This window comes from Portunus trituberculatus, chromosome 48 (genome assembly GCF_017591435.1).
Source record: "Portunus trituberculatus isolate SZX2019 chromosome 48, ASM1759143v1, whole genome shotgun sequence".
NCBI classification, from domain to species: domain Eukaryota; kingdom Metazoa; phylum Arthropoda; class Malacostraca; order Decapoda; family Portunidae; genus Portunus; species Portunus trituberculatus.
The window spans coordinates 19490566-19516321 of record NC_059302.1 but is presented as its reverse complement, the minus strand read 5'-3'; the positions used below and the strand labels follow the sequence as shown (position 1 = coordinate 19516321).

The window sequence follows — 25756 nt, the reverse complement described above, 5'->3', positions numbered from 1 at the left end:
AAACTAGATCATCATCATCATGAAGCATTATATGAATTATTGCTCTTCAGTAACATATATTCAAGTAGAGTTTTCCCTTACTAGCTCATTGAGACTTTGGATGCCAAGACTGGTGGGACAGATGGGTCATCTGGAAGCGGCTTCAGCCTTTACAACACCCCTGGTGGTGTGCCGTGGTTAGAAGGTGAGTGTTTCTTCTGGTTTTTGGTCTTGTTCTTTCTTGGTTTTATCAAGTGAAATTTTTAGCACACAAATGCTTAGTGATCGGAGCTGGTCAGCAGATGCAGCAAATGAACTCTACATACAACTCACTCATTCTTCATTGGTGTTTTTTTTCTTGTACGTACTCTCCTAACCACCTTTGTTAATTTTTTCTCCACATGATACATACCAGCCTATAAATAACTACTGCAGCAGGATGAGATTTTTAAAAGGATTTCAATATTCCCACATCTGCCGTGGTACAGTGGAACCATGCGTGCTTTGGGGTCTGAGGGGTCTCCAAGCGCACAGGTTCGAATCCTGTCCACGGTCTGAGTGCAGGTTGGGCTTCCTCACTCAGGGCAACGGTTTCCTAGCGGGTGGGCTTTGAGATAGGAGGTACCCTAAAAAGTATCCCCTTTAGCCCATAAATTCCTGTGAAAAGCCCACATGGTACAAAAAAAAAAAAAAAAAAAAAAAAAAATTCAGATATAGGATTTTAGCACTAAATATTTTTCATAACCACAACAAAAGATCACTCATGAAGCTCCCTTCACTATACATAGGTTTAGACATTTGTTTCATGCACACGTATGTATATTTATTGTAAAACTGGCTTTTTTGTTACATATTTTGCACTTTTTATTGTCTCAGTCTGTGGTGCATCCAATCACTTTAGTAGTTGCATCTCCAGCACAGTTTTAGTGCTGCTTGACTAGTACATAGCAGTGTAAGTGTTGAAATACAGAATCTCCATTGCTCAAATGCACCTAAATTGTAGTGATCTAAATACTGTGCTGAATTCTTTTACTGTTATTTTTATTATTATATTTATTATTGCTATTATCTTTACCTTTGCTATTATTATTATTATTATTATTATTATTATTATTATTATTATTACCATCTTTGCTATTATTATTATTATTATTATTATTATTATTATTATTATTATTATTATTGTTATTATTATTATCAGTTATTATTTTTATTATTTTTATTATTATTGTTATTATCATTATTATTACTATTATTATTACTATTATTATGATTATTATTATTGTTATTTTTATTATTATTATTATTATTATTATTATTATTATTATCAGTTATTATAATTTTTATTATAATTTTTATTTTTATTATTATTATCATTATTATTACTATTATTATTACTATTATTATTATTATTATTATTATTATTATTATTATTATTATTATTATTATTATTATTATTATTATTATTATTATTATTATTATTATTATTGCTACTACTACTACTACTACTACTACTACTACTACTACTACTACTACTACTACTACTACTACTACTACTACTACTACTACTACTACTACTACTACTAATTAAATCCACTTGCTGCACTGATCTGTGTGCATGAGAAAGCTAGTAATGCACTGTTTAGTGGGTAATTTACTGCTGTATGTTGAGTTCCTGACTAAGTCATCCATTGAATGTTAAGGAATGGCTATTCTTCATGCTTCTGTATCTTCATGTAATATTGCCTCTCCTGCTTGGTGACATCGCAGTGGATGATGACGAGGATTTGAACTCGGAAGGATCCGGACTCAAGTACAAACCTTTCTATTCCAGTAAGTAAGGAGAGGCACACACCACATTCTAAGGTTTCATTTACAATCCAGTTTTCATTGACACTCATTTCTATATTTGATCCAAAGTATTTGTAAGAATTACTTATGTGATCTGTACTCTACATTGGTCTTTAACATCATCACTGTATCCGTACATCTTGCATTAAGTGGGATTTGAACAATTGATCTGCTACTTCTTCCACTTTCAGATATTGTACATTGTTATATGGTGTTTTGAAAGTCCATTGTAGCTGGGCATGGCATTAGACACAGCATTGAAGCCTTGCATTTCATAAGCAGAAAAAGAGGCTATTTCATATCATTTCACTCTTGTGTAGGAACAAGTAAGAGTGTTTGCACCATGCAGGTAGTATCTGATGAAAATTATATGAAATTCAAGTATCATAACACTATTAAGAGATAGATATGTGTCATGCAGTATTTCATCAGTGTGATAGGTTGCATTTAATTCAACAGTACACCAGGCTCACTCACATGACACCAGGTTCATCCTTACAAATGCTTTATACACTCTCTCTCTCTCTCTCTCTCTCTCTCTCTCTCTCTCTCTCTCTCTCTCTCTCTCTCTCTCTCTCTCTCTCTCTCTCTCTCTCAAGTTGGCATTGAATTTTCATCTAAATATATTTTTACTTTCATTTGTAAGATTGCTCATGGCATGATTATGGCTGTTTTATGCATCTTTATAAACTTTATGGTTATATTCTAAAGGCATTCCTTTTAAACCCTTGTTTTCCAGTTTTATATAATTCCCTCATCCTATATTGATTTTTTTCTATTAAGTTGTCATATCTTTTGTGAACATTATGGTTATATCCAAGAATTATAGAGCCAGATCATAGCTAGATGTTGTGAATTTTCATGGCCTCTGATATATTCTATTTTGCATGCCAGTTAAATATTATATTTTTACAATTTTTTTTTTTTTCTGTCCTCAAAGCACAAGCAATCCCACTATACTATAACAGGCCCACTCTTTTTGCAGTTCACATGTCCAGATCATTAGTATCACATAAATGAAACCACATTCTTGCCACCACTTCTTTTGCATTGTTTAGATAGTTATAAAGAATTCTGGCTATTGAAAAGATTATTAGGATTCGTGGGGCTATATCATACGTTAACTGTAACATGTATCAATGATTGAAAGCATTTCTTGAAAATGTATCAATAATAAATATAAATTCAAAATTTCAGAGACTGGATCTGGACTCAGAGGACAACCAGGACCTCCAGGACCACCAGGACTTCCAGGGGCAGAGGGAAAGGAAGGGGACGTAGGGCCTCCTGGGCTGCCTGGGCCACAGGGCACTCCTGGACTGAAGGTAATAAAACCTTCATATTTTTATAAGAATTTTCATTGAGTTTCTCAATAATTTTAGAAGTATTATAATGCCACAAACTGTGCATTAGTCATAGCCTGCATTAGCATTTTTATTTTATATATTTATTTATTTTTTACTGACTAATTTTTGTCTATGGGATTGCCAAATAAGTATAAAAATGATAGCTGTCAGTGCATTTGTTGTAATTGATTATTTCACATACAGAAAGATAACATGATTATGAAATATTAATCTTTTTAACATAGGTGAAGAGAGGTCAATCTGACATATTTAAAGACAGACTTATTTTATCCCTTTGTAAATATTTTGTAGATCTGGTCAAGATTGCAATACTTTCAGTAACCATTCTTTTGTGTGTGATTAGATATTTTCAGAAAACTTTCAAGAACAATTTGGTAATGAGTCTGGAAAAGTATGTACTGCATTATGCTCTACTCATCTCCACTTGTATAATCTTGATGACAAGTTTCAAGATGTCATTGTTTAATCCTCACACTTGCACTCACAAACATTCCCTAAGAATAAAGTATAACCCATCTTCATTGGTCTCTAACCTTTCACTTTTTTTGGAAAGAGTGCTGATCCTTACAAATTGCAACTGTATGAACCTGTTAGCAATGTTAAGTTCTCAGAAGATAGAGTTTGAATAAATTTTTTTTGATAATTTTAATAAACTACTTGTCAAAATTAGAAATGCATTTTCAGAGTCCAATATTTTTAGAAAAAACTGAAATTAGATCAGTAAAATCATACTTTATCAACAGGGTGAGCCTGGTATTCCTGGGATGGATGGGGTGCCTGGAATAGTTGGTCCAGTAGGTCCTCCTGGCCTGAAAGGAGACATGGGACCTCCTGGTCCTCCTGGACCCATAACCACTGTCATCCAACCAGATGGTACAAATGTCACAGTGGTAAAGGTTAGTCCCATGCCTGGATCTGTTTGGCCAACACTCCTGAAAATATAGAAATTTGGAAAATTCACTGAATTATCTCATGTATATCATATTTGTGGTATCTCAGATTAAAACATGAAATCTTGGTTCTTCAATTTGTCAAATATGTGCTCTTGCCTTTACACATATCGATTAATTAAAATTTAGGGGTTAAACAAAATATAAGTTCATTATTGGAAAAAGTTCTCGCAAGTAATGTTCAAAGTCATCCTAATCTGTGTCAGGAGAAAGCCAGATAGAGCTGGTTTACCTATGTTAAGAGTACTGGGCTTCAGATTTTCTGTACTAAGCACATCAGAATGTGTATGTGTGTTCTGAATATAATAGCATCTTGTCTCTGAGGCAGATTTATATTCACTCATGTTAATATTTGTTCAAAGTATAACTAACACCAGTTTTGTTCTGGTTGTATGTTGTACTTTTGGCATTCTAAGAAAGATAATGTAATAGTGGACAATAAATAGAACCAAAGTTTCTAAGCAAGTATACATACTTCATCTTCATTATAGATTTTTCATGCCATTATCACTGTACTAAAAATTCATATCAAATATGTTAAACCTCATTTTGTTTGTGGTAATGATATATTGAATTACACATCAAAAAGATTACATGTAATCATAGAAATGAAATATCCATAAAAATTCAGCTTTCATGAAAAGTCACAATTATGCCAATGTCAAGTAGTTTTGAACTTAGAAATTCTGGACTCTGTTTAATATGTAAGTACACTGGAAATATTGAGTCATTATCTGTGTTATAAGTGATGGCAGAGACCTTAGCCTTTTGAGATGTATCAATAGCACTGGTACATTTTTCACTGTTCTTCACAAAACAAATATTGACACCACCTAATGCAATATAAATTTGCCACAGTTGCATAGTGCTACAGCAGCAAGCATACAACTCCATGCAAGCCTCTAGCTTTTTATTAACAGTCAGAGTGCTAAGGCATTACCTATAATGCATTACTCTTCTACTTGGTGATAAATGCAATACTTCATATAATATCTTTGCTACCCTGGTCATGGATCACCCTCTACTTGAATGAGTTACTCACCAATTCAGGATTCTTGTCACATTGAAATGTAGGATGTTGGAGCTCTGGATCTTTATTGGTGTAACAAGAAACACTGGGTAGCATTTTGTTTTGATTTTTCTGGGTATTCAGGCTGTTCCATATACTATGTAGCTTTCTGAAGCAGGATGTGCTCTTTTACAGAATTTGCTGTTACATGTTCATTAGTTGGTCAGGGATTTATCTGCATCATTATTTGCATGGTCTACATTGAAGAAAGAAGCTGCATCAGATCAATTTCAATCTAGGCTGATTTTTTTTTCTTTATATTATCTTCACTTCTTTCCACCATTTCTCATTTTTTGTATTTTCTATAACATTTAAGTGATTGTCTCATTTTTGGCTTCTTGTTGGATTCCTTTCTCTCTCTCTCTCTCTCTCTCTCTCTCTCTCTCTCTCTCTCTCTCTCTCTCTCTCTCTCTCTCTCTCTCTCTCTCTCTCATGACTTGCTACTTCAAGAGTGTGCTCCAAGGCAATGATTTCAGCAGAAAAGCTTCCATCTCTTTTTTTTTAAACTTTACCTTCTTTGTTCAAGTGCTCTGCCACAAGTGTTAATTTTCCATTGAAATAAATAACTTTTCCTGATTTATATTCATGTAAATTTCATTCACATCATTGTGTGTTTAATTTAGCTATTGAATTGCTTTTTCCTTGATTTACTTAATATCATCTTCTGTAAACTGTCTTTATTTGAGTTTTCTTATATTCTGAATTTATATCGTGGTAGCTTCAGGATACTTTCATCTAACATACAAGTGTCATCTAATACGGTGCTACTCAAAGTGGTGGTCCATGGACTGATGCTAGTTTGAGAGCCATCACCTGCCAGTACACACTGAGTTTGTTAGATTAATTATATACACTGTTTCCGGTATAAATCAGTTTTACTACTGGCACAATGGAAAAAAATGCTTGTATTATACATTAGATACAGTTTGAGAAGCACTGCCTAAATGTTTGAATTTATCATATTAGACTATAGTTGTATGTTATGTGGTTTCATGTTTTCATATATCTTTTTTGTTGATCCTTGAGCATCCTACATCTCAATCCTGCAATAAAAAAAATAATAATAGCCTTATACTTATCAGATATGCTGATGTAGAAATGTTAATTAGGGTCTCAAGAGTAAATAAATAAGTGTAGTCAGGAACAAATTCACCAACACAAGGCATCTTGCTGGTGGATGTGATCGCAGGACAGGTCACACTTGATTATAACAATGTTTCAGGGTGCCAAGGGTGAGCGGGGAAAACGAGGCAAACGAGGCCGCCGAGGAAAGCCAGGTCCACCTGGACCTCTGGGTGACCTAGGCCTCCCTGGGTGGCCGGTAAGTTATGTATAGATGACCTTGCCAGCTAAAGTAGTACAAGGGACTTGTATATAGTCAGGTGAAGTATTTGTACATAGTACTTTCTTAGTTTGATTAACTTGTGCCATGTAATATACAGAATCTATACACTGATGGGGTTAAGGTGAATTTTCTGTATAGCTTGCAGAAGTCGTGCTTAAAATTTTCAGTTTAACATCAGGAGGTTATAAAAAAAGCAAATTTTTCCCTGGTTCTCATAGTTAAAGGTAGAGCATTTCAAAGTTCACTTCTAACAGTTGCTTAAGAGATTAAAATATTTTAATCAAATTAGGATATTGATATGCCTCTTATAATTATGTTTTTCTATACTAACATCACATTTCATATATGGCTGCCTGATCTAGAATGACACTGTTGTCGTAAGTAATTTATTCAGTTTGTAGATTTCTTGCATGCATTACTGGTTATGACACAACAAATCACATGACTCCTGCAACTTCCCTTGAACAATAATAAAATGCTTTTTCTATTTGTATTAATATTTATGTAACAGATTACCCTCATTACAGTATCATGTTCAAGTATAGATGCCGTGCCCCACTCCTATTTCTTTGTCGTAAAGTATTTGTGGCTCATAAAACAGATTACTGCATTAATGTTTGAGTTAAATGATACGAGTGTTTGTAGTTCATAGATATTTGTGGCATATTAGAAGTCCTGGAGTAGGTCTTTGGTACACTACCTACATAGATGGTCATTCTTTTCATCACCTATTGTAGTAGTCATATATTATTTCACTTGCAGATCATTCAGGTTGAAGGATTCAAAAGTTATATAAATATATACATACATCATGAACTTTCCAAACTTTATTAGTCTTCAATTGTGTGTATCTCAATGAATATGTATATAGCTTAATTGTGTTTCACAAATTTTTAGAACCTGTTTGTTGGATTACTTTTCAGTCTGAAATGTTATAAAACTGAAGGAATTACAATGAAAAATTTATTCAGTTTTATATATACAGGTCTCTCGATTTACGTGATAGATGCATTCCAAGAGGCATCGCGTATATCAAAATTCGCGTAAAAAAAACATGTAATTCTCATAAGAAACAATAGATAATAGGGGGATGCGGGATGTGGTCCAAAAAAATTCATACAAAATACTCTATTTATTTGGCTAAATTAACATGTTTTTATTATTTACCATTCTAAATACTAGGAGTGAATTTAAAGTAAAGGGAAAAGCAAGAAATAATAAGCGAAAGCAAAAAATAATAAGAGAAAACAACAAAACAAAGAATACGTAAACAAAACACTCACTGCGTCACTGCCTTCACCACTCACACCACAGTCAGTCACTCTTCCTCTGAGCTTTACCACTTTATCAAAAATCCACTTTTCAAAAATAACCCCACATGCAGAAGATAAAGGACATTTTGGGGCCATCTTGGTGAATTATAGGCAGATTGAAGAGATTCTCCTTCTGTACTCAGTGCTGGCAGACTGCAAATGAGGCATGAGAAGAGTGAGGGCTGGATCCAAGATTCTTTAACAATGTCAGAGCAACCTCCTGCCGTGAAATGGCATCCATGAACGCTTGGAGGGATGGTAACGAGGTTGCTATGAGGTTGTTCTTAGGTTGCTGGAACACCACCTCTCGAGGTGGTGTTACTGTCTTGTGTATGCATTTATGTTCACAAAACAACATTTCTATTAGGTTTTTACAAACCTTGCCTCCAAGGAAGGATTGTTTTGTAATGCATAAAGTGAAATCTTACATGGAATACCAAAAAATAAAGCAGAGATGAGATCGGCCACAGACGAGGCGGAGACTCATGGAGACTCGACTGCTTCTTCTTCTTCTTCTTCTTGTGACCTTTTTAGCTTGCGTGTCGCTTTCACCACGATATTTATGTTTCCACTCCTCTATTGCCTGCTATAATGGATATCATATCTTAGTAATCATATACGCTCATGCCATGAGGATAACCTTGACTCCATGGCACTGAGTGATAGTGAATTACTTATGAAATACCGCGGTATTTCATTAGTAATTCACTATCACTCGGTGCCACAGGGTCAAGTTTATCCTCATGGCATGAGCGTATATGAATACTAAGATATGATATCCATTATAGCAGGCAATGGAGGAGTGGAAACGTTGAAATTGCGTCTGGCGCTCAGTTTGAAAATGCGGTTGGGCCAAATCGCGTATAAGCAAACCCATCGCGCAAGTTAAATTAATTGTAATATTTTGTTGGCCACGTTATAACAAAAACATGTAAATCAAACACGCGTAAATCGAGAGTTGCCTGCGCATATATATATATATATATATATATATATATATATATATATATATATATATATATATATATATATATATATATATATAAATGCACATAGTAGTTGTATCCATTTTCCCATCACTTGACCTTATTTTTATGACAGCAAAAGGCACTTCTGAAGGGAAGATATAATTTTCCATTCTATGTACAACCATTTAATTTAAGACTTTATTAATATCCCTACATATATGACCGTTAGTATGGAAGATGTCTTGAGATGGCTGTGATGTGATTTTCAATAGCTATGAATTTTATATATGCATGGTTTTCTACCAGGTTTAACTATATGCTTGCTAGTGGCTTTGCAAATGTTGCTTGAGACTTGAATACGTATATATATATATATATATATATATATATATATATATATATATATATATATATATATATATATATATATATATATATAATGCAATATTTTATTTCAGAATATTATTAGTTTTATGATTGTTGAGATGATGGTTGACATCTATGGTCCTTATTCATGGATTCAATTTTTTTTATTGCCATAAAAGTTTGTTTCATTCATATTTATTGAATTATAATTCTTTTGACTTAAAAACTTGGACTAATGTATAATGATATTTTTTTAAAAGATTATAACCATAATTTCCTATTATGCATTTTGCAATCACTATGACACATTTGCATTTCACCTTAGGGAGCACCAGGCCGGCCAGGACCTCCTGGACCCGCAGGACCTGTAGTGAAAGGTGAAAGAGGAGAACCTGGACCTCCAGGACCTCCAGGACCCCCAAATGGAGGTGGTGGTGGCTTCTTGAATGGTCTTCTGGTGAGGGAGTGTATTTGCTGTATGAGTTAGTGTATGAGGAAGTACAGTACTGAGTGAAAGCCATGCAAGATTATGTGTGTAATTGTTAATTGTAGTATTATACTTTGTTATCATTATTTTGATACATTATTTCTTTTCTGTGTTTTTTTGTGATGTATGGATTGAAATAATTTTCACTAATACATGCAATAAACATATTTCAGGGTGGGGGCACTCCTGGTACTGAAGAACAGCCTATTAATCAAGGTCTCCTGGACCACCTGGACTGCCAGGTCCACCTGGTCTGCCAGGCCCTCCGGGCACACCAGGTGCTCCAGGTTCATCAGGGCCACCTCTTCCTCATGGAGGGGAAAAGCAAATGTTTATACCAGTGCCTGGCCCACCCGGGCCACCCGGACCACCAGTAAGTACAGTTGTATGTTGGAGTTTCTTTCAGTGCTGCTAAAGAAGAGTAGTCTCTAGGAAGGTGTATCCTCTTGGGGAAAAAGAAAACAATAGAAGTGTATGTTTTTCTGGTATAGGAAAAACTGAAATACCAAAAAAAATTATAAATTGACCTGTATTGACAAGAATAAAGGCTGACCAAAATCCACTCAGGTCTTGGTTCATTTTGTTCATTTTGGTGATGTGTTGGATTATATTAGTACTTTCATGGCTAGTTAGTCTCGCCATCAGATCAGTATCTCACTGCTTCCATAGTGCTTCAAAGCTGGGCAATATTTTGTCTCACTGCTGCCACTTGTGTCAATGCTTTGTTTTGAAGCATTGAGAAACTAATCTAGAGGAAGGGAAAATTAATCATGAAAGGCACATTTGTGAGGACTAAACACATGGCAGGGTATCAACATTCTGAATCATGCATGTTATCATTTTGACTTAGATGATCCGGGCGTTTTGGTTGGAAGTCGGCCTAGATTTTTAATTTATTACTCACTCATAAATCAAATTTTTCCCCAGGGACTACGAGGCCCTCCAGGTTTATCTATTGTAGGTCCAGAAGGCCCACCAGGTGAGCCTGGTATGTCCCGCCGTGGCTACCCAGGTAAGGCAGGGCCTCGGGGCCCTCCAGGCCCTGCCGTTCCTGGACCAAGAGGTGAGTTGGATATACATTTTAAGTTTTGCATATGTGTACCATACTACATGACACCATTCTCAGATATGTTCATGATATAGAAACAAATGTTACTCTTTGGTAAGTGGCTTCCTTCATTAGTTATGAAGTAGATAGAATTAAAAACTTTATCTCTTTTGTAAATAACAAAGTTGTGGATATGAAAAAAATAATTTCTAGATTCATAATTCTAAATATGCTTGATGTGCTCATTAGATTAGAAAAAAAAAAAGAAAACTGCATTTCAGACTCTTTAACCATTCAAGACAAGAATGTCATAATGTGGTGTACTGTATGTAGTGAGGTTTTCATTACTATTGCATGAAAGTGCACCTAACCCTCTGTTATCGCGCAAAATTGGTGCCCTAAAAAACCTTGCGATAGCAGAAAACCCGATAACGGAAGTGAAGAATAAATAGGAAATAAATAAATTGGTGCCTCGACCCAAAACTTTTACTAAAATATCAGCTCTGAACAATAGAATACCATGTGGGAGACTGAGGGGTGGCGGTGGTGGTGGTGGTGAGCAGAGTGACCAGAACCAATCAGCTTCCTTATCCAAACCACATGATGTGAATACACAGCAATGATTGGCTGCTGGCTGCTGCTCCTCCTCATGATCATCATTTTTCTCCCCCTCCACCTCTTCCTCCTCCTCCTCCCTCATCTAAACATTTGTTGGTGTGCGATAACGACTTACCAGATGCGCTAAAACTGAATTTTGCAGATTTTCATAAGTGTGTGATAACGCCTAAATGCGATAACAGAAGGGCGCGATAACGGAGAGTTAGGTGTATGGTAAATTTCTGCTTTAATAATCACCTGCACAGGAAGCATAATTGCATTTCAGTCAATAGATTAAACTCACGAGTTAAAGTATAGAAGCTTATAAGTATTGGAAGGATTCTGGTACACAGGCTGTAGTTATGGACAATTCCATTCTGAAGATGATAATCCTCATTTGTGCATCACTGGGCTCTTGAGACTTGGCATTGGATGGCTGTAGCAGAAATATTCTTAGTGTTCTCTGCCCATCAGTAATACAGTGGCAAATTCTTAGCATTATCTGAAAACTTTTTTGAAAGCACGTATATGAGTAAGAACATAAAATATTGAACTGTGATTAAGGAAAACTGTATTAAATCTGAGATTAATTGCTCCATCATAGCAGTAATTTTGATAACTCTCTGAGCAGGAGTGAGACAAATTAATCTAAAGGTGGTATGAAACCAAGAGTGAATCAGGAACACTGTTTATTCTCTAATGTTTTGACAAGAGTCAAAATGTTACAGAATAAACAGTGTTCCTGATTCAGCCAAGATATTCATACTACCTTTTCATTCAACTTTCTAACTGCTATTCCTGAGAGAAGAGGTTTTACAAATTTCATTACTGTCCTAATGTTCAACAAGTCATAGTTCAAAGATATTTTGCCATTCAGCACAATAGAGCACTGCCTGCATGCACTAACAGTGTTTGCATCCTTTAATTTTTCAAGCGGCTTCAGGAAGTCTTGGAGGTATTGTTGAACTTCGTCGGCGTATTGCAGGCCGACGCAGGAATCAAGGTTGTACTCTGCTGAACACCAGATATTATGTATTCGTTGATGTTTCAAATAGAAAAGAAAAGGAAAGAAAAAAGATAAACAATAAATACTTCCATGACTGGTTATGAGATAAAATGTAGAGTAATGCTAAATTGGTTTTCTTGCTTAGATTAGGTTAGGTTAGATTTTTTTTATACAACATTGTTAATGTATTTTCTTAGTTGTAGTCATTGTCACTAATTCTACAATGCTGTGCATAAAGTGATCAGAAAATGATGTAGATGCCTTTTTGAATGAATGACTGCTCAGCTTGTTACTGTTATAGAATTTAACAAACAGTTACATAACTCTCTCTCTCTCTCTCTCTCTCTCTCTCTCTCTCTCTCTCTCTCTCTCTCTCTCTCTCTCTCTATATATATATATATATATATATATATATATATATATAGAGAGAGAGAGAGAGAGAGAGAGAGAGAGAGAGAGAGAGAGAGAGAGAGAGAGAGAGAGAGAGAGAGAGAGAGAGAGAGAGAGAGAGAGAGAGAGAGAGAGAGAGAGAGAGAGAGAGAGAGAGAGTTATGTAACTGTGTTTGTTAAAGTCTATGACAGTAACAAGCTGAGCAGTCATTCATTCAAAAAGGCATCTACATCATTTTATATACACATACATAAATGAAATACAACCCTATTCATAAAATTATAATGAGGTTCATTTGCTATATCATATTGTACTATAATTTTAATATTTTGCATTTTATATATATATATATATATATATATATATATATATATATATATATATATATATATATATATATATATATATATATATATATATATATATATATATATATATATATATATATATATATATATATATATTTTTTTTTTTTTTTTTCAATCATTAAATTGCCTCTTTTCTCTGATGATTTTTCCATCATTAATTTGGCATATTGATATACAAGAGAAGGAAGACTCATCAATGGATCATCTCTTCTATTATCTAATTATTTTTCCTTCATTAAGTTAATATATATCAATATTTTATAAAATATGGAAGGTAGACTTCTTAGTGGATGGATTTCTTATTTCTATCACCCAGTAATTTGTAATGTTTTTTTTTCTGTACTTCATACTTCATCGGTGAGAATTTTGTTGTATAGTTTTGGTATGAATTAAGATGAAATTTCTGCTCATAGGCATTAAAATCTTACTTTGCCAATGAACACATTGTAAGTGTATCATGATTGATTAACTTCTCGCTGTCTCAAAGCTGTACAGCAGGCAGTTGTCAAACACCATTGATATTTCTTTCAAATTTAGTTTAATAAATGTAATTCATTTAGTCTTAAAATGAGTGTTATAAATATTATAGATAATTTCAAGACATAATGAAAATAATTCTATTAAGATATAAAACACCTGTATGTGAGTGAAGTTTGGAAATACAGTGGAAATTCAATACTTGAACTTAATTCGTTCCAAATGGCTGTTCAAGTATTAAAAAGTTCAACTATTGATACCTATAAATCAGGTAATTCGTTCTAATCTTAGCAAACCTCAAGTTAATTTATTTTATTTATTTATTTATTTTTTATTTATTATTATTTTTTTTTTGCAATTTTGATTTGTACATACCTTAAGTGAAGGCTGATGGTGGATAACTTAGAAGATTAGGGAAGAAGGGAGGTCAGGGGAGGACCAGTCACCATCCATGAAAACATCTTTGTAATTTTTCTCCTGGTATGATTCCTGTGAATCTACTAATGAGGTGCTGTGGCTCACTAACAATTGCTCTCTCACCAGATTACTTATTTTCATCACTAATAAGCCTCTTTGGTGCCATCATAAGTTTCTAAATGAAAAACTACCGACAGAACACAGTAGAATATTGTTTTCTCAACATTGCGGCAGGACTAGGGATGCGCACTGGCATCCGGTATACTGGTAATACTGGTATCACTAGTAATACATTATCAGAATGGTACAGTGGTGGCTGTGAGAAGGGAGATGACAGAGCTTTTATACGACCAAATGTGCAGCCGTTTGATTACCAGATATTTTCACCACTAATAAGGCTTTGCTGTTAATGTAGGTTTATAAATGAAAAACTACTGATAGAATACAAGAGAATGTTATCCTGATGACTTCTGCAGCACAAGTCACAACTGGTGGACAGAGGAGTGGAAGAGGCCAGGGAGCCTTTGTTTACAACCACATGTGTGGACATTTGACTATCAGTATTTTTTTGAGTATTAAATCAAACTTTTGCGTTCGAGTAATGAGTCTCCACTGTATACTGTATTAAAGAGGTTCTTGTGAGTCATTGTTTGAGGTATTTAAACATTTTAAAGAACTTAATAACTGTAAGCTTTGGTTTTTATAATTTGATATTTTGTGTTGTGCATTAGTACTAAACAGTAAATAAGCCCTTTACCAAATGGTATATTATATTACTCAGACTGTAATTGAGTATTAGCATTAAGTATGCTCTAACTTTTTCCAAAATTCCTATATTAATATGAATATTATACCTTCAGGTCCCCCGGGTCCACCTGGCCTTCCTGGCCGCTCTGCAGATGGGGAGTGGGAAGGTGGTGTGCCACAGCCAACTATTGTGCCAGGGGCCATAACTTTTCCTGACAGGGAAGCTATGCTGAAGGTAACACACACTTCAACCAATCTTTAACCCTTTCACTGCCAGATAGTTTTTTCCCTAATCTATAGCACTTTTCAGACACTTATTTTTGTACTGAAGATATTGTCTACTTACATAGCCTAGAAATTCTCCTCTCTATTCTCTTTTTCTCCATGCAAACTATATTTTTTTACACAGTTCTAGATATTACCGTTTAAAATCAAAGCAGCAAAAAAGATTAAATTCTATAAGTGCAACTTTAGGAATGAATTTATTCATATGTTCTTAAGATGCATGGAAGTGAAGAAATTCAGATTTTCATTTGGCTTTCTTTTGACAGATGAGTTCAGTGTCACCAGTAGGAACCCTTGCCTTTGTGGTGGAGGAAGAGGCATTACTAGTAAGGGTTGAAGCTGGATGGCAGTATGTTGCAGTAAGTGAAGAACTTCATGTTTTCTTTGTGCAGATGACTGTAATGACTTTCTTATATATATATATATATATATATATATATATATATATATATATATATATATATATATATATATATATATATATATACACACAATGTAGAAGCTCTTGAAAATAAGGCATTTGCAAAACTGAGCTTGTAGAATTCAGTGGAATTATTAACAGAATTTAGAGGGGAATGATAATAGTGTACTGAATAAAATTAGATACAAGTTGGATGAAATGAATACATAAACACAACTTTGTATACAATTTTATTAAAATTGAGAATGAAAACTAAAATAAAGAAAAATGAATGGGTAGTATTTCCATTCTAATGGCACTTAACCACCAAATTGTAGTTGTATAAGTGTTGAAAATTACTTGTCTTCCTCAATTCTCTTCAAACAATCAGTCATTGCTGCTATTAGGAGCAATAGGTGATGATTTCCATTGGTCTGGTCTACATTTTCAGTTGGGTTCAGTTGTGCCATTACCCAGCACCACCCCATCTCCCCTCACCACCCCTGACCACCTGGAGACACACAAACCCCCAGGTCTTGTGGTGGATTCCCTTATCAGCACTTCCGTAGAGGGTCCCAGGGTGAGTAAGATTATTCATTAGTCAATGTTTTCCCTCCAATGTTTAATTTTCCAATATTTTGTATATTTTTTTCTTAAGGAATGCTACAGAAGTCAGTGAATGTATATAATTCATTTCTTTACTTTCTATTTATTGGCCTTGAAGTGAAAAGAAATTTAAGAATTTTCTTTGCAGTTCTTTCACATATCCTTGCTTATATATCCTTGAATGCCTCTCCATGTCTGAGCAGATTTATATGCTTTGTACCATTATCTGTTTTTTGTACTTGTGTTAATTTTATTTTTGAATGATATTAAGAAAATCAACCTTGTATAATACCAGTACTTGCAATAACATTTTAATGTGGCACATGGAACTGGAATGATTTAATATTTCTCCACAAATTACATACTTCAGCGAGGATTTCCTCACATGGTAAGTCACTCAGCTTTTTACGTGTCTTTTATACTAGAGAACCTCTTGGATTTGTGATGTATATGGGGAGTTGTTGAAAAACATAGGGAGGCAAGTACCTCTCCGAGGATAAAGGGAGAGCTTACGGAGAGTTTTGGTAAAGAAGCAGGACTATGATGTCTATGTGGTCATGGTTTTTGTGAGGTAATGCAAATACTGGTTCAAGGCTGGAACTGAATGAATTGGGTGAGCATGGGAGCATGTCATGTCTGTTATTGATATTGTGTTGCTTGAATTTCTGTGGTGGATAAATATCGTAATTTTTATATAAAATGTATTGATAAACAATGATCAGTCAATGTAGGTACATAATATGTATTCATGCTAAGCTCCTCTCTTCCATGTTTCAGTTGAGGATGGCAGCTCTCAACGAGCCTTTCACTGGAGACATGCGAGGAGTGAGGGGAACAGACTACGCATGTTATAGACAGGCTAGAAAGGCAGGATTGAAGGGAACCTTCAGGGCACTTCTCACATCACGTGTACAAAATTTGGATTCCATTGTGAGATCTTCTGACCGAAATTTGCCTGTGGTCAATCTGAAGGTAAGAAAGAATCCAAAATCTATAGTTTTTCTCAAAGATTAAAATATAGAAACATTCACATTAGCAAGTACAGAAAAACACTTATGTGCTTCAATATACATATGTATAGCCATAAGAAAAAAAAAAAAATTACTCATTAAGGAAAACTGTATATTAATTCTTTTCAGGGAGAAGTGCTGTTTAATTCCTGGAATGAAGCTTTCTCTGGGTCAGGTGGAATCTTTGCGCAAAAACCTCGCATTTTCAGCTTTGATGGTAAAGAGGTTCTCACTGATCCAACTTGGTACGTATACAAACGTTCTTTCTTGAAACACCAAAATATACTTTGTACAATCTCCAAACACTCTCACCACATTCTTCACACACTGGTTTGCGGTGGAAGGGTTAACACAAAGGGGGGAGGAGAGAGAGAGAGAGAGAGAGAGAGAGAGAGAGAGAGAGAGAGAGAGAGAGAGAGAGAGAGAGAGAGAGAGAGAAGGGAGGGGACATATTTATATATACAGTAAGTCCTCGTTATATGGTACATATGCATTCCTGAAAACCTTATCGTAAATCAAAATTACCGTATACCGAACCCATTATAACGTAATAATAGGGAATGTGTTCTAGCGTGTCAAAAGTCACCCATACAGAAATGAAAATACAGGCAACCCCCATTTAACGAAGGTTCACACAACGAAGGTTTCATTTTACTACCATCTGCTCGTTTAACGAACACCAAACTCACTTTAACGAAGTTTTATCCAGGTAATTTTTTTTTCCAAATTTGAAAGCCCCACCATATCACGCAAGCTGACAGGCTTTTGAATACACCAGGAGCTGCTGGTACTAAGGCCTGCCTCAGGAAAAATCCTGGGACCCCTACAGAATAAAGATCAAGATCAAGATTAAGCCTCTCGTGGACAACACGCGCAACATTCACTCCCCAGTCAAAACATAACAGCGTCAGCAGCAGCTTGTCTTCCCTAGCTCAACTTACCACCAAAATGCCCTGCAATTGGCCTAGTGTTCGTAAGAAGACCAGGAAGTCTCTTACTCCAAATGAAGCTAGATATTATTCACAGACACGAGAGGCCAGAAAACTATAGCAGTGCTGGCCACTATCTTGACTCCATATTATACTGTCTCTATTTTCAAGTCAGCAGACTCTATTAAGAAGGCTGGTGAGACCGTATCTTCCTTGCAAGCTAAAAGAACCACCTGAACTCGTGACTCTACAATGGATAAAATGGAAAGCCTTGTGGAAATGTGGTACATAAGTTTTGTATGCAGTACAATGATGCGCACTTTGTTTACATTCCACAGGTTGCCGGTTAGTGTCTTTCCCGTTTCACTCTTCCTCCCTTCATAAAGTTAAGATTATCAACATTGTAAAGTTACATACATACATACATTAGTGTACATTATAATGACTTAAATTAAACTACCGAAATGTTTAACTTCATAATTTTTACTTTCATTAAACCTTTTACTGTACTATGATGCACTCTCACTTTGCTTACTCTCAATAGAAGTTCAAATCAGGGGTTAAACTTGTTATAATTGGTTCGCTTAACGAAGTTTCGCTTAACGAAGTGTTTTTTAGGAACATAACCCCTTCGTTAAACGGGGGTTGCCTGTACATGAAAATAATCATATATAAAAAAAAAAAATGTAAAGTACTGCGCAAAAGAAATAAACAGAAAATTTCACTCACCATGTATTCTATCAGATGATGTCCCTCCCAAGGCTAAGGGGACAGTAGGGATTTCAGCCCTTACTCATCTTTGGCTGAGTGGGCAGACAAGGATAAGACGACGTCTTCTGCACTGTCGGAAGCAGATGTGGAAGGGCTAGCTGTAGTAGGGTCGGTACGTTTCACTGGTTTGAAGAAAGAGGATATGGAGGAAGGGCCAGCTGTAGAACCATCGGCAGCGGATGTGGAAGGACCAGCTGTAGCAGGGTCGGCACGTGTGACAGGGACGGTATGTCTGACTGGCTTGAAGAACGAGTACATGGAGGACTGTTTGGTTTTTCTCGTTTTTTCATCATAGATTTCTTGTGACACTTTCCTCTATGTCATGAGCTACTTTGCTGCTACTGGCAGGATTTGGATCATGTTCCTTCAGGGTTTCCAGAGCTTTTTTGATACCACTGAGACATCTCTAAGAGTTTTGATGTCCACGCCATCCACAGGTTTTTCCTCGTCTCCCTCTTTTTCTGCCTCCTGTGATGCTTTGTCTAGCTCTATAAGTTCATTATTTGAGAGAGTTTCAGCATGGCTTTCCAAAAGATCTTGAACATCATCATCATCAACTTCATCGAAGCCAGCCCTATGGCACAGATTTTCTATGTCATCTTCAGCGAAGCTTGGGAGGTCATGCGCACATTCTGGCCATACTTTATTCCACGCCAAGTTCATGGTAGACGTCTTCATTTCATCCTAAGATGATATGATGTTATCCAAGGCGTGCTTGATGTTATACGACTTCCACCATTCTCTGATAGTGGGCTTGCCAGGCCCATCTGTGCCCTTTATCAGTTGCTGCAAGGTTCGCCGCTGGTAGTAGGCTTTAAATGTTTGCCATAATTATTATGAATATATTTGTGCTTACAATAGACCCTTTAATATTCCATTTATTCATCTAATTAGTAATGCATGTAAGTAATATGTAATGCAGTTATAAAAAAAAAAAAAGGGGGGTGTAGGGGAAGAGATAACAGGCTTCAAGGGTGGTCAAGTTAAAGTCAGTATTGTGAGTGGCGGGGAGGTGTGGCGTGGATGACGTCATCACCCTTGCTCCCCTGCGCAGGGCCATCTCAGATGACATGAGCGGATACCGTATCTGTGTATTTTTCTTACCGTATATTGAATTGAGGGTAGTAATTTCCTAATACTGTAACTGTGAATTTTCCAGATAAAGAACTACTGTATAACGAGGACTTACTGTGTGTGTGTGTATATATATATATATATATATATATATATATATATATATATATATATATATATATATATATATATATATATATATACACACCCTTGGAGTCTATTATATCTTCCCCTTCCCCCCTTTTTTTTAGCTGTATTAGATATTACTTACATGCATTACTAATTAGATGAATAAATGGAATATTAAAGGGTCTATTGTAATCACAAATATATTCATAATAATCATGGCAACTGATAAAGGGCACAGATGGGCCTGGTAAGCCCACTATCAGAGAATGATGGAAGTCATATAACATCAAGAACGCCTTAAGGCAGCGTCACACTAGCACTTTTCAGTACTCTTTTTCCGTCAATTTTCTAGCGACTGACAACTTTTGCAGACGGTGGACGTCACACACAAGCTTGCTTCCGCCTTTGCCGCGCTTGTCGATTGTAAACAAACATGGCTCCTCATTCACCCCAGCAAGCTGCGGCTTTTTTGCACCTTATAATGTAATCAGCTGCTCTGTGATCCCAAAGGCAACGGTGACCTCTAATGCTCTCAATGAGAAGTTCGTCAGAGTGTTTTGTCCACTGACAGAAATATAACTGCTCATCTTGGCCAGCTACTTGGAAGTTGCCTTGAAAATATTCAAAAGCATCGCACATTCACACTCCCCTGGAAATGTACACAAACAACTGAGGAACTTTTCATTGCTAGGCTAGAAGAAAAAAAATATGTATACAAATATATATTCATTAACTCATTTAAATTTCGTCATGATAATAGGATTCTTCCGTTTAACAAAAAAAAATTTTTTTTTTAATAAAAGTGTTGATTAGAAACCATAGTTCTTATTTTGACTAAAAATTGGTGCTAGATGAAAACGATGCGTTCCGTCTGACTCAGACAACGGAAAGAGTTGACGGAAGAGTAAAAAGACGATGGAAATCGCCTGAGACGACGGAAAAAGTGCTAGTGTGACGCCGCCTTTAGATAACATAATCTTGGGACGAAGTAAAGACGTCTAACATGAACTTGGCGTGGAATAAAGTATGGCCAGAATGTACGCATGACTTCCCAGGCTTCGCTGAAGATGACATCGGTGCGATCAGAAATGACAGTAAATTTGTGCCATGAAGTTGTTGTTGATGATGATGATGATGATGATGATGAAGATCTTTTGGAAAACCATGCTGAATCTCTCTCAAATGATGAACTTATAGAGCTGGACAAGGCATCACAGGAGGCAGTAAAAGAGGGAGACGAGGAAGAAGAACCTGTGCATGGTGGCCTGGACATCAAAACTCTTAGAGAATGTCTCAGTGGCATCGAAAAAGCTCTGGAAACCCTGAAGAAACGTGACCCAAATCCTGCCAGGAGTAGCAAAGTGGCTCATGACATAGAGAAAAGTGTCAAGATTGATCAGAAATCTATGATGAAAAAACAAGTAAAACTAAACAGTCCTCCATCTACTCGTTCTTCAAGCCAGTGAGACATGCTGACCCTGCTACAGCTGGTCCTTCCTCAATATCCTCTTTCTTCAAACCATTGAAACGTGCCGAACCTGCTACATCTGCTTCCGACAGTGCAGATGACGGTGTCTTATCCTTGTCTGCCAACTCAGTGGGAGATGAGTAGGGGCCTCGGGAAGGACATCATCTGATAGAATACATGGCGATTCAGAGGTAAATAAAAACATTTTGTTTATTTCTTTTGTGCAGTACTTTTTTTTATTAATGACTACATGAAGAAAATATTGTCATTTCTGTAGGGGTGACTTTTGACGTGCTGGAGCGCATTCCCTATTATTTACATGTTATAAATGGGTTTGGGTATACGGTAAATTCAATTTGAGGAACGCATATGTACTGTATAACGAGAACTTACTGTATTAGTAATAATACCTTGAGATACGAATGCCCCAACATAATTTTTTTTACATACGACGAAAATTTTCATATAAATTACGCCTTGAAATACGAAGATATTTTAAAGATACGAATAGCCTTTGGTAGGTGGCATAGAGATCGCTCAGCTACCCGTGTCCATCCGAACATTCAGCTCGCTTTGTGTATCGTTGTTCATCTATGTGTCTGTGCTCCTCAGCAGTGTTTTTTTTTTTCTTAAGTTAAGATCATGGGTCCCAAAAGTATAAAAGTTTGGGAAGAAACACACAAAATAGCCTGTATTCTCTCACATACATACTGACTGATTACACTTAGAAGTTCAATAAACGAGTGAGTACAAATGGTGTTTTGCCCACAAGGCAACTACTCTTCCTCTTTGCAATGCAAAAAACCAGCAGAAGTCTCTAGGTGTCATGGTTACCAAACAAAATATCACATGTTGAATGAGGTGGTATTTTATCAGTTTACATGGCCTTGCGTCTGATCAGGTTCAGTGGCCTTGGTTAGAGCGATAGAAAATGGGCCCCTTGTATCTCTCTCTCTCTCTCTCCACAGACCCACAGTATGTTCAAGGACTGCAGTTTGGTGATCAGAGTCCCTCAACAATACAACTTAACTTACACTTTATACACACAGCAATATAATCTAAACTTTACCCAGTCATATATTAGCAGCAACTTCATCTTTTAAGACTTTACATTTTTATCTGCCCAACTACATTTCTACCATGTTTAAAAAAAAAAAAAAATCATTCTATCTTATTACACCTATCTGTTGGATACTGCAAATCCAAATCTCATGTTTGTCTTTAGGCATTAAACAAATGAGATGACTAACTAATAATATAAGAAAATAATGAGAACAAGCTACAAAAGTAAACATATGATACATTATAGATGTAAAAAAAAGCTGTCACTATTGTATTTTTAAGAGCCTCATCATTGTTTCTTAGATGCTTATCATTCATTCAGAAAGTGGAACAGCTTTCTAGCAGCACAAGTCACAGAGGACATCATAAGATTCTTTGTTACAGGCCACAGAAATATGTATGGCATGGTTCAACTGTTCACGGTGAGAGGTCCCTCTCATCTTACTGTGATGCCTGGAATAGTGATGGACGAGAAATGGTTGGTCTTGCTTCCTCCCTCCTCAAGAAGCAGCTGCTGGATCAGGAGCATATGAGCTGCCAGAATTCATTTATAGTGTTGTGCATTGAGGCTACTAGTCAGTCAGGTTCTCGCCGCAGGCGCCATGCAGCCTCCAGGGACCAGGAGCTGACCATTCAGCAGTATGAAGAATTCTTGAGAGCAATTTACAAGGAGCCTGGTGAATGAGTTATAAATTAATAGAAGTCTGAAAAGTCTTGATTTTATTTCTTATTTATGTCATCATATTCCATGCGATGCATTATTCTTGTTACATGATGGTGAGAGTGGGAGGCTTTTGCATTTACTCAATGAATGTTCGTTCCCACATGAACTTGTGCTGTACGGAGTGAAAGTGAGAGGCTACAGAAACACACTTTGTGTAAGTCAACTCTTCCAGTAGTGTAATTAACTTATCATGGAATACATAGCCAGTGCATTGTGCTCCATCACCTTTTATAATTTTTCATGTAGCTGATTTAGCATTTAAAAGGGGGTTTCATAAGAATGTATAGAATTTGTACTTTTAATACTTTTTTTTTTTGCAAGTTCTTTGTAATTATGATTATTAGATTTATTTTGTAATTTAGTCTTACATAGTTTGCAAATTCCTCGTCGTGTTCCTCCACACATTGTTTGTAAATTTCCATAACATCATTCAATACTCATAATTATGTATAAAATGATATACTGTTCCCTGTAGACTTGCTATAATTATTTCTCATTTTTTGCATGCTAGTCTGCTGATTGGAATCCTTGTAATTTTATTTTAATATAACATTATAAATAAAGACATTGTTGTCTGCTATACAACTGAGATAGATCTTCAAAGCATTATCTTTTACCAATGATATTTACCTCAGTTCTGCATTTATGTGAGTAGTACTCTACAAGTCATATAACAGCAATAGATGAGAATCAGTCTTTTTTTTTTTTTTTTTTTTTTTTGCTTACAACCTTTGTTTGTAGTTTAGCTGTCTTGATGTTAGAGTACATAAACTACTAGCTTTATTTGTCTTTGAGCATTCAGGTGCTGTATCTGTAGGTGTTGTGCTACAGTTTTCACAAGGATATTCTACCTTGCAGATCTTTTAGACAAACTGCCTATCCTATGTGCATATATCTCCCAAAATCATTTCCTCTCTTTCTAGTGGCATCCCAGTAAACTTTGAATATTCATAATACAACTTGACAATGGGAGGGTAAATATATCCTGCTAATGGTCAATAACCGGAATGATAAGACTCACCTCATCAGTGGTTATACATCATTTGTAATACATAAACATTTTTAAAGACCTTTAAATGTGAAAATTTGGAGGTTGAATATAGGGCCAAAAGATGTGAGTATTATATAACTGTTTTTATATGATGTATTATTTAAAATGCAATAATATGCCCTAATTATCTTGAGCCAGGTTTCAATTCTGTAATTCTATTTTCATGTTACCATGATGCAATCAGTCCATGAGTACGTTTATTTCTTATATTGATAAGATATTATTTCTTCAGGTAATAGATAAGTGCATTACATACTTCAACTGTATGATCATCATCGTGTGGTAAATTTGCTAAGCACCAAATTACAAGAGCTTTGTTAAAAAAAAAAAAAAAATTAATTCATGTCTCTTTGGAGCTGATGTTCAAGGTCACATGCAAGACAGATTTCCTGTTCTGTGTACAGACCAAACACAAAAATATTCACTAAAAATAAAAGCCCATATCCACATCTTTTGTATTATAGACAAATATCTTCATGCAGAGAAAACATTATGTATTTAAAGTTCCAAAGAAAATATTTTTGTTATGCTTGACTTATTAAATGTTGCCATTTGTATGACTCATATATTTGACGTGTGAAAGACATTTTCACTAATTACACAGGTGTCATATTTAAAATACTGCATTTTAGAATACCCACACTGTATGTTCACCTGCAGTTAACTAGTCATGTTCAGAATGTTTGTACGAATGCTTAGTGTGAAAGTACATAGTTGTCCCTTCTGTTAATCTAGCTTTACTTTTTATGTAATGTGAAGAATTTAGCATGATTAAGTGACAATAGGAGAAAGTTAATTTAAAAAAAAATATATATACCATCATGTACTATGCACTTTTTATGAAATATAAATGCAAACTTAAGTGAAATGCAAAATGAAATCAATTTCTGATATAAAATTGTTCTTTCTGAAAATTGTATGTAAATATATAACAAAATAAATAAGTTTAACTTAATATTTACAATGATCAGATGTAGCTAATTGTAACAATTAACAGTATATTCTTGATCAGGTGACATAGCACAATGATGGCTCCCACAGATTATTATTTACTAGGATAAAACAAATTTTCTTTTGGTAAATTATTCCTAGTATAAATGTGCATTCTTTGTCATAATTTGTTACAGTAGGAATTCAACTTTAGCATTCCGAACAATAAATGTGAAAATCTATCTATAGTTTGTATTTCTATCTTCTTGCTTTGATGAAAATACTTCTAAAGTGTGGTGTTGATTGGAAGACAAAAATGCAATAATCAAGATTGTATTATAAATAAGAAAAGTGGCTGGAAGTAGTCAAGAGTAGGTATGAAATGGATGAAAGCTTAGCAAGGCTTGAAGAAAGTTGAACAAAATCAGAAAGTAAAAAGGTAAATGGAATATGGCATGAATACCTTTAGGTGAAAGATGGGCAAGCTTATGAAAGAATGGGTATGTAGGAGATAATAAGCAAGTGTGCAAGAGGAAGTCATACAAGAAGCAGAAATTAAGGTGACATCATG

General features: G+C 35.3%; 1 protein-coding gene across 1 annotated transcript in view; it reads left to right on the top strand.

Moving 5' to 3' along the window:
* LOC123498439 (collagen alpha-1(XVIII) chain-like) overlaps positions 1 to 25429 on the top strand; it is a 29139-nt gene extending 3710 nt beyond the window's left edge. Inside the window, exons 9-26 of the mRNA XM_045245543.1 lie at positions 85 to 184; positions 1750 to 1812; positions 3028 to 3155; positions 3941 to 4093; positions 6439 to 6537; positions 6924 to 6938; positions 9534 to 9665; positions 9869 to 10068; positions 10263 to 10323; positions 10623 to 10758; positions 12275 to 12343; positions 14860 to 14981; positions 15298 to 15390; positions 15883 to 16011; positions 16408 to 16425; positions 16815 to 17009; positions 17177 to 17292; positions 22865 to 25429. Coding sequence (XP_045101478.1) covers positions 85 to 184; positions 1750 to 1812; positions 3028 to 3155; positions 3941 to 4093; positions 6439 to 6537; positions 6924 to 6938; positions 9534 to 9665; positions 9869 to 10068; positions 10263 to 10323; positions 10623 to 10758; positions 12275 to 12343; positions 14860 to 14981; positions 15298 to 15390; positions 15883 to 16011; positions 16408 to 16425; positions 16815 to 17009; positions 17177 to 17292; positions 22865 to 23165 — 2130 coding nt within the window. The 3' untranslated portion in view covers positions 23166 to 25429. The remainder of the gene's footprint in view (positions 1 to 84; positions 185 to 1749; positions 1813 to 3027; positions 3156 to 3940; positions 4094 to 6438; positions 6538 to 6923; positions 6939 to 9533; positions 9666 to 9868; positions 10069 to 10262; positions 10324 to 10622; positions 10759 to 12274; positions 12344 to 14859; positions 14982 to 15297; positions 15391 to 15882; positions 16012 to 16407; positions 16426 to 16814; positions 17010 to 17176; positions 17293 to 22864) is intronic.
* Positions 25430 to 25756: the final 327 nt, after the last annotated feature.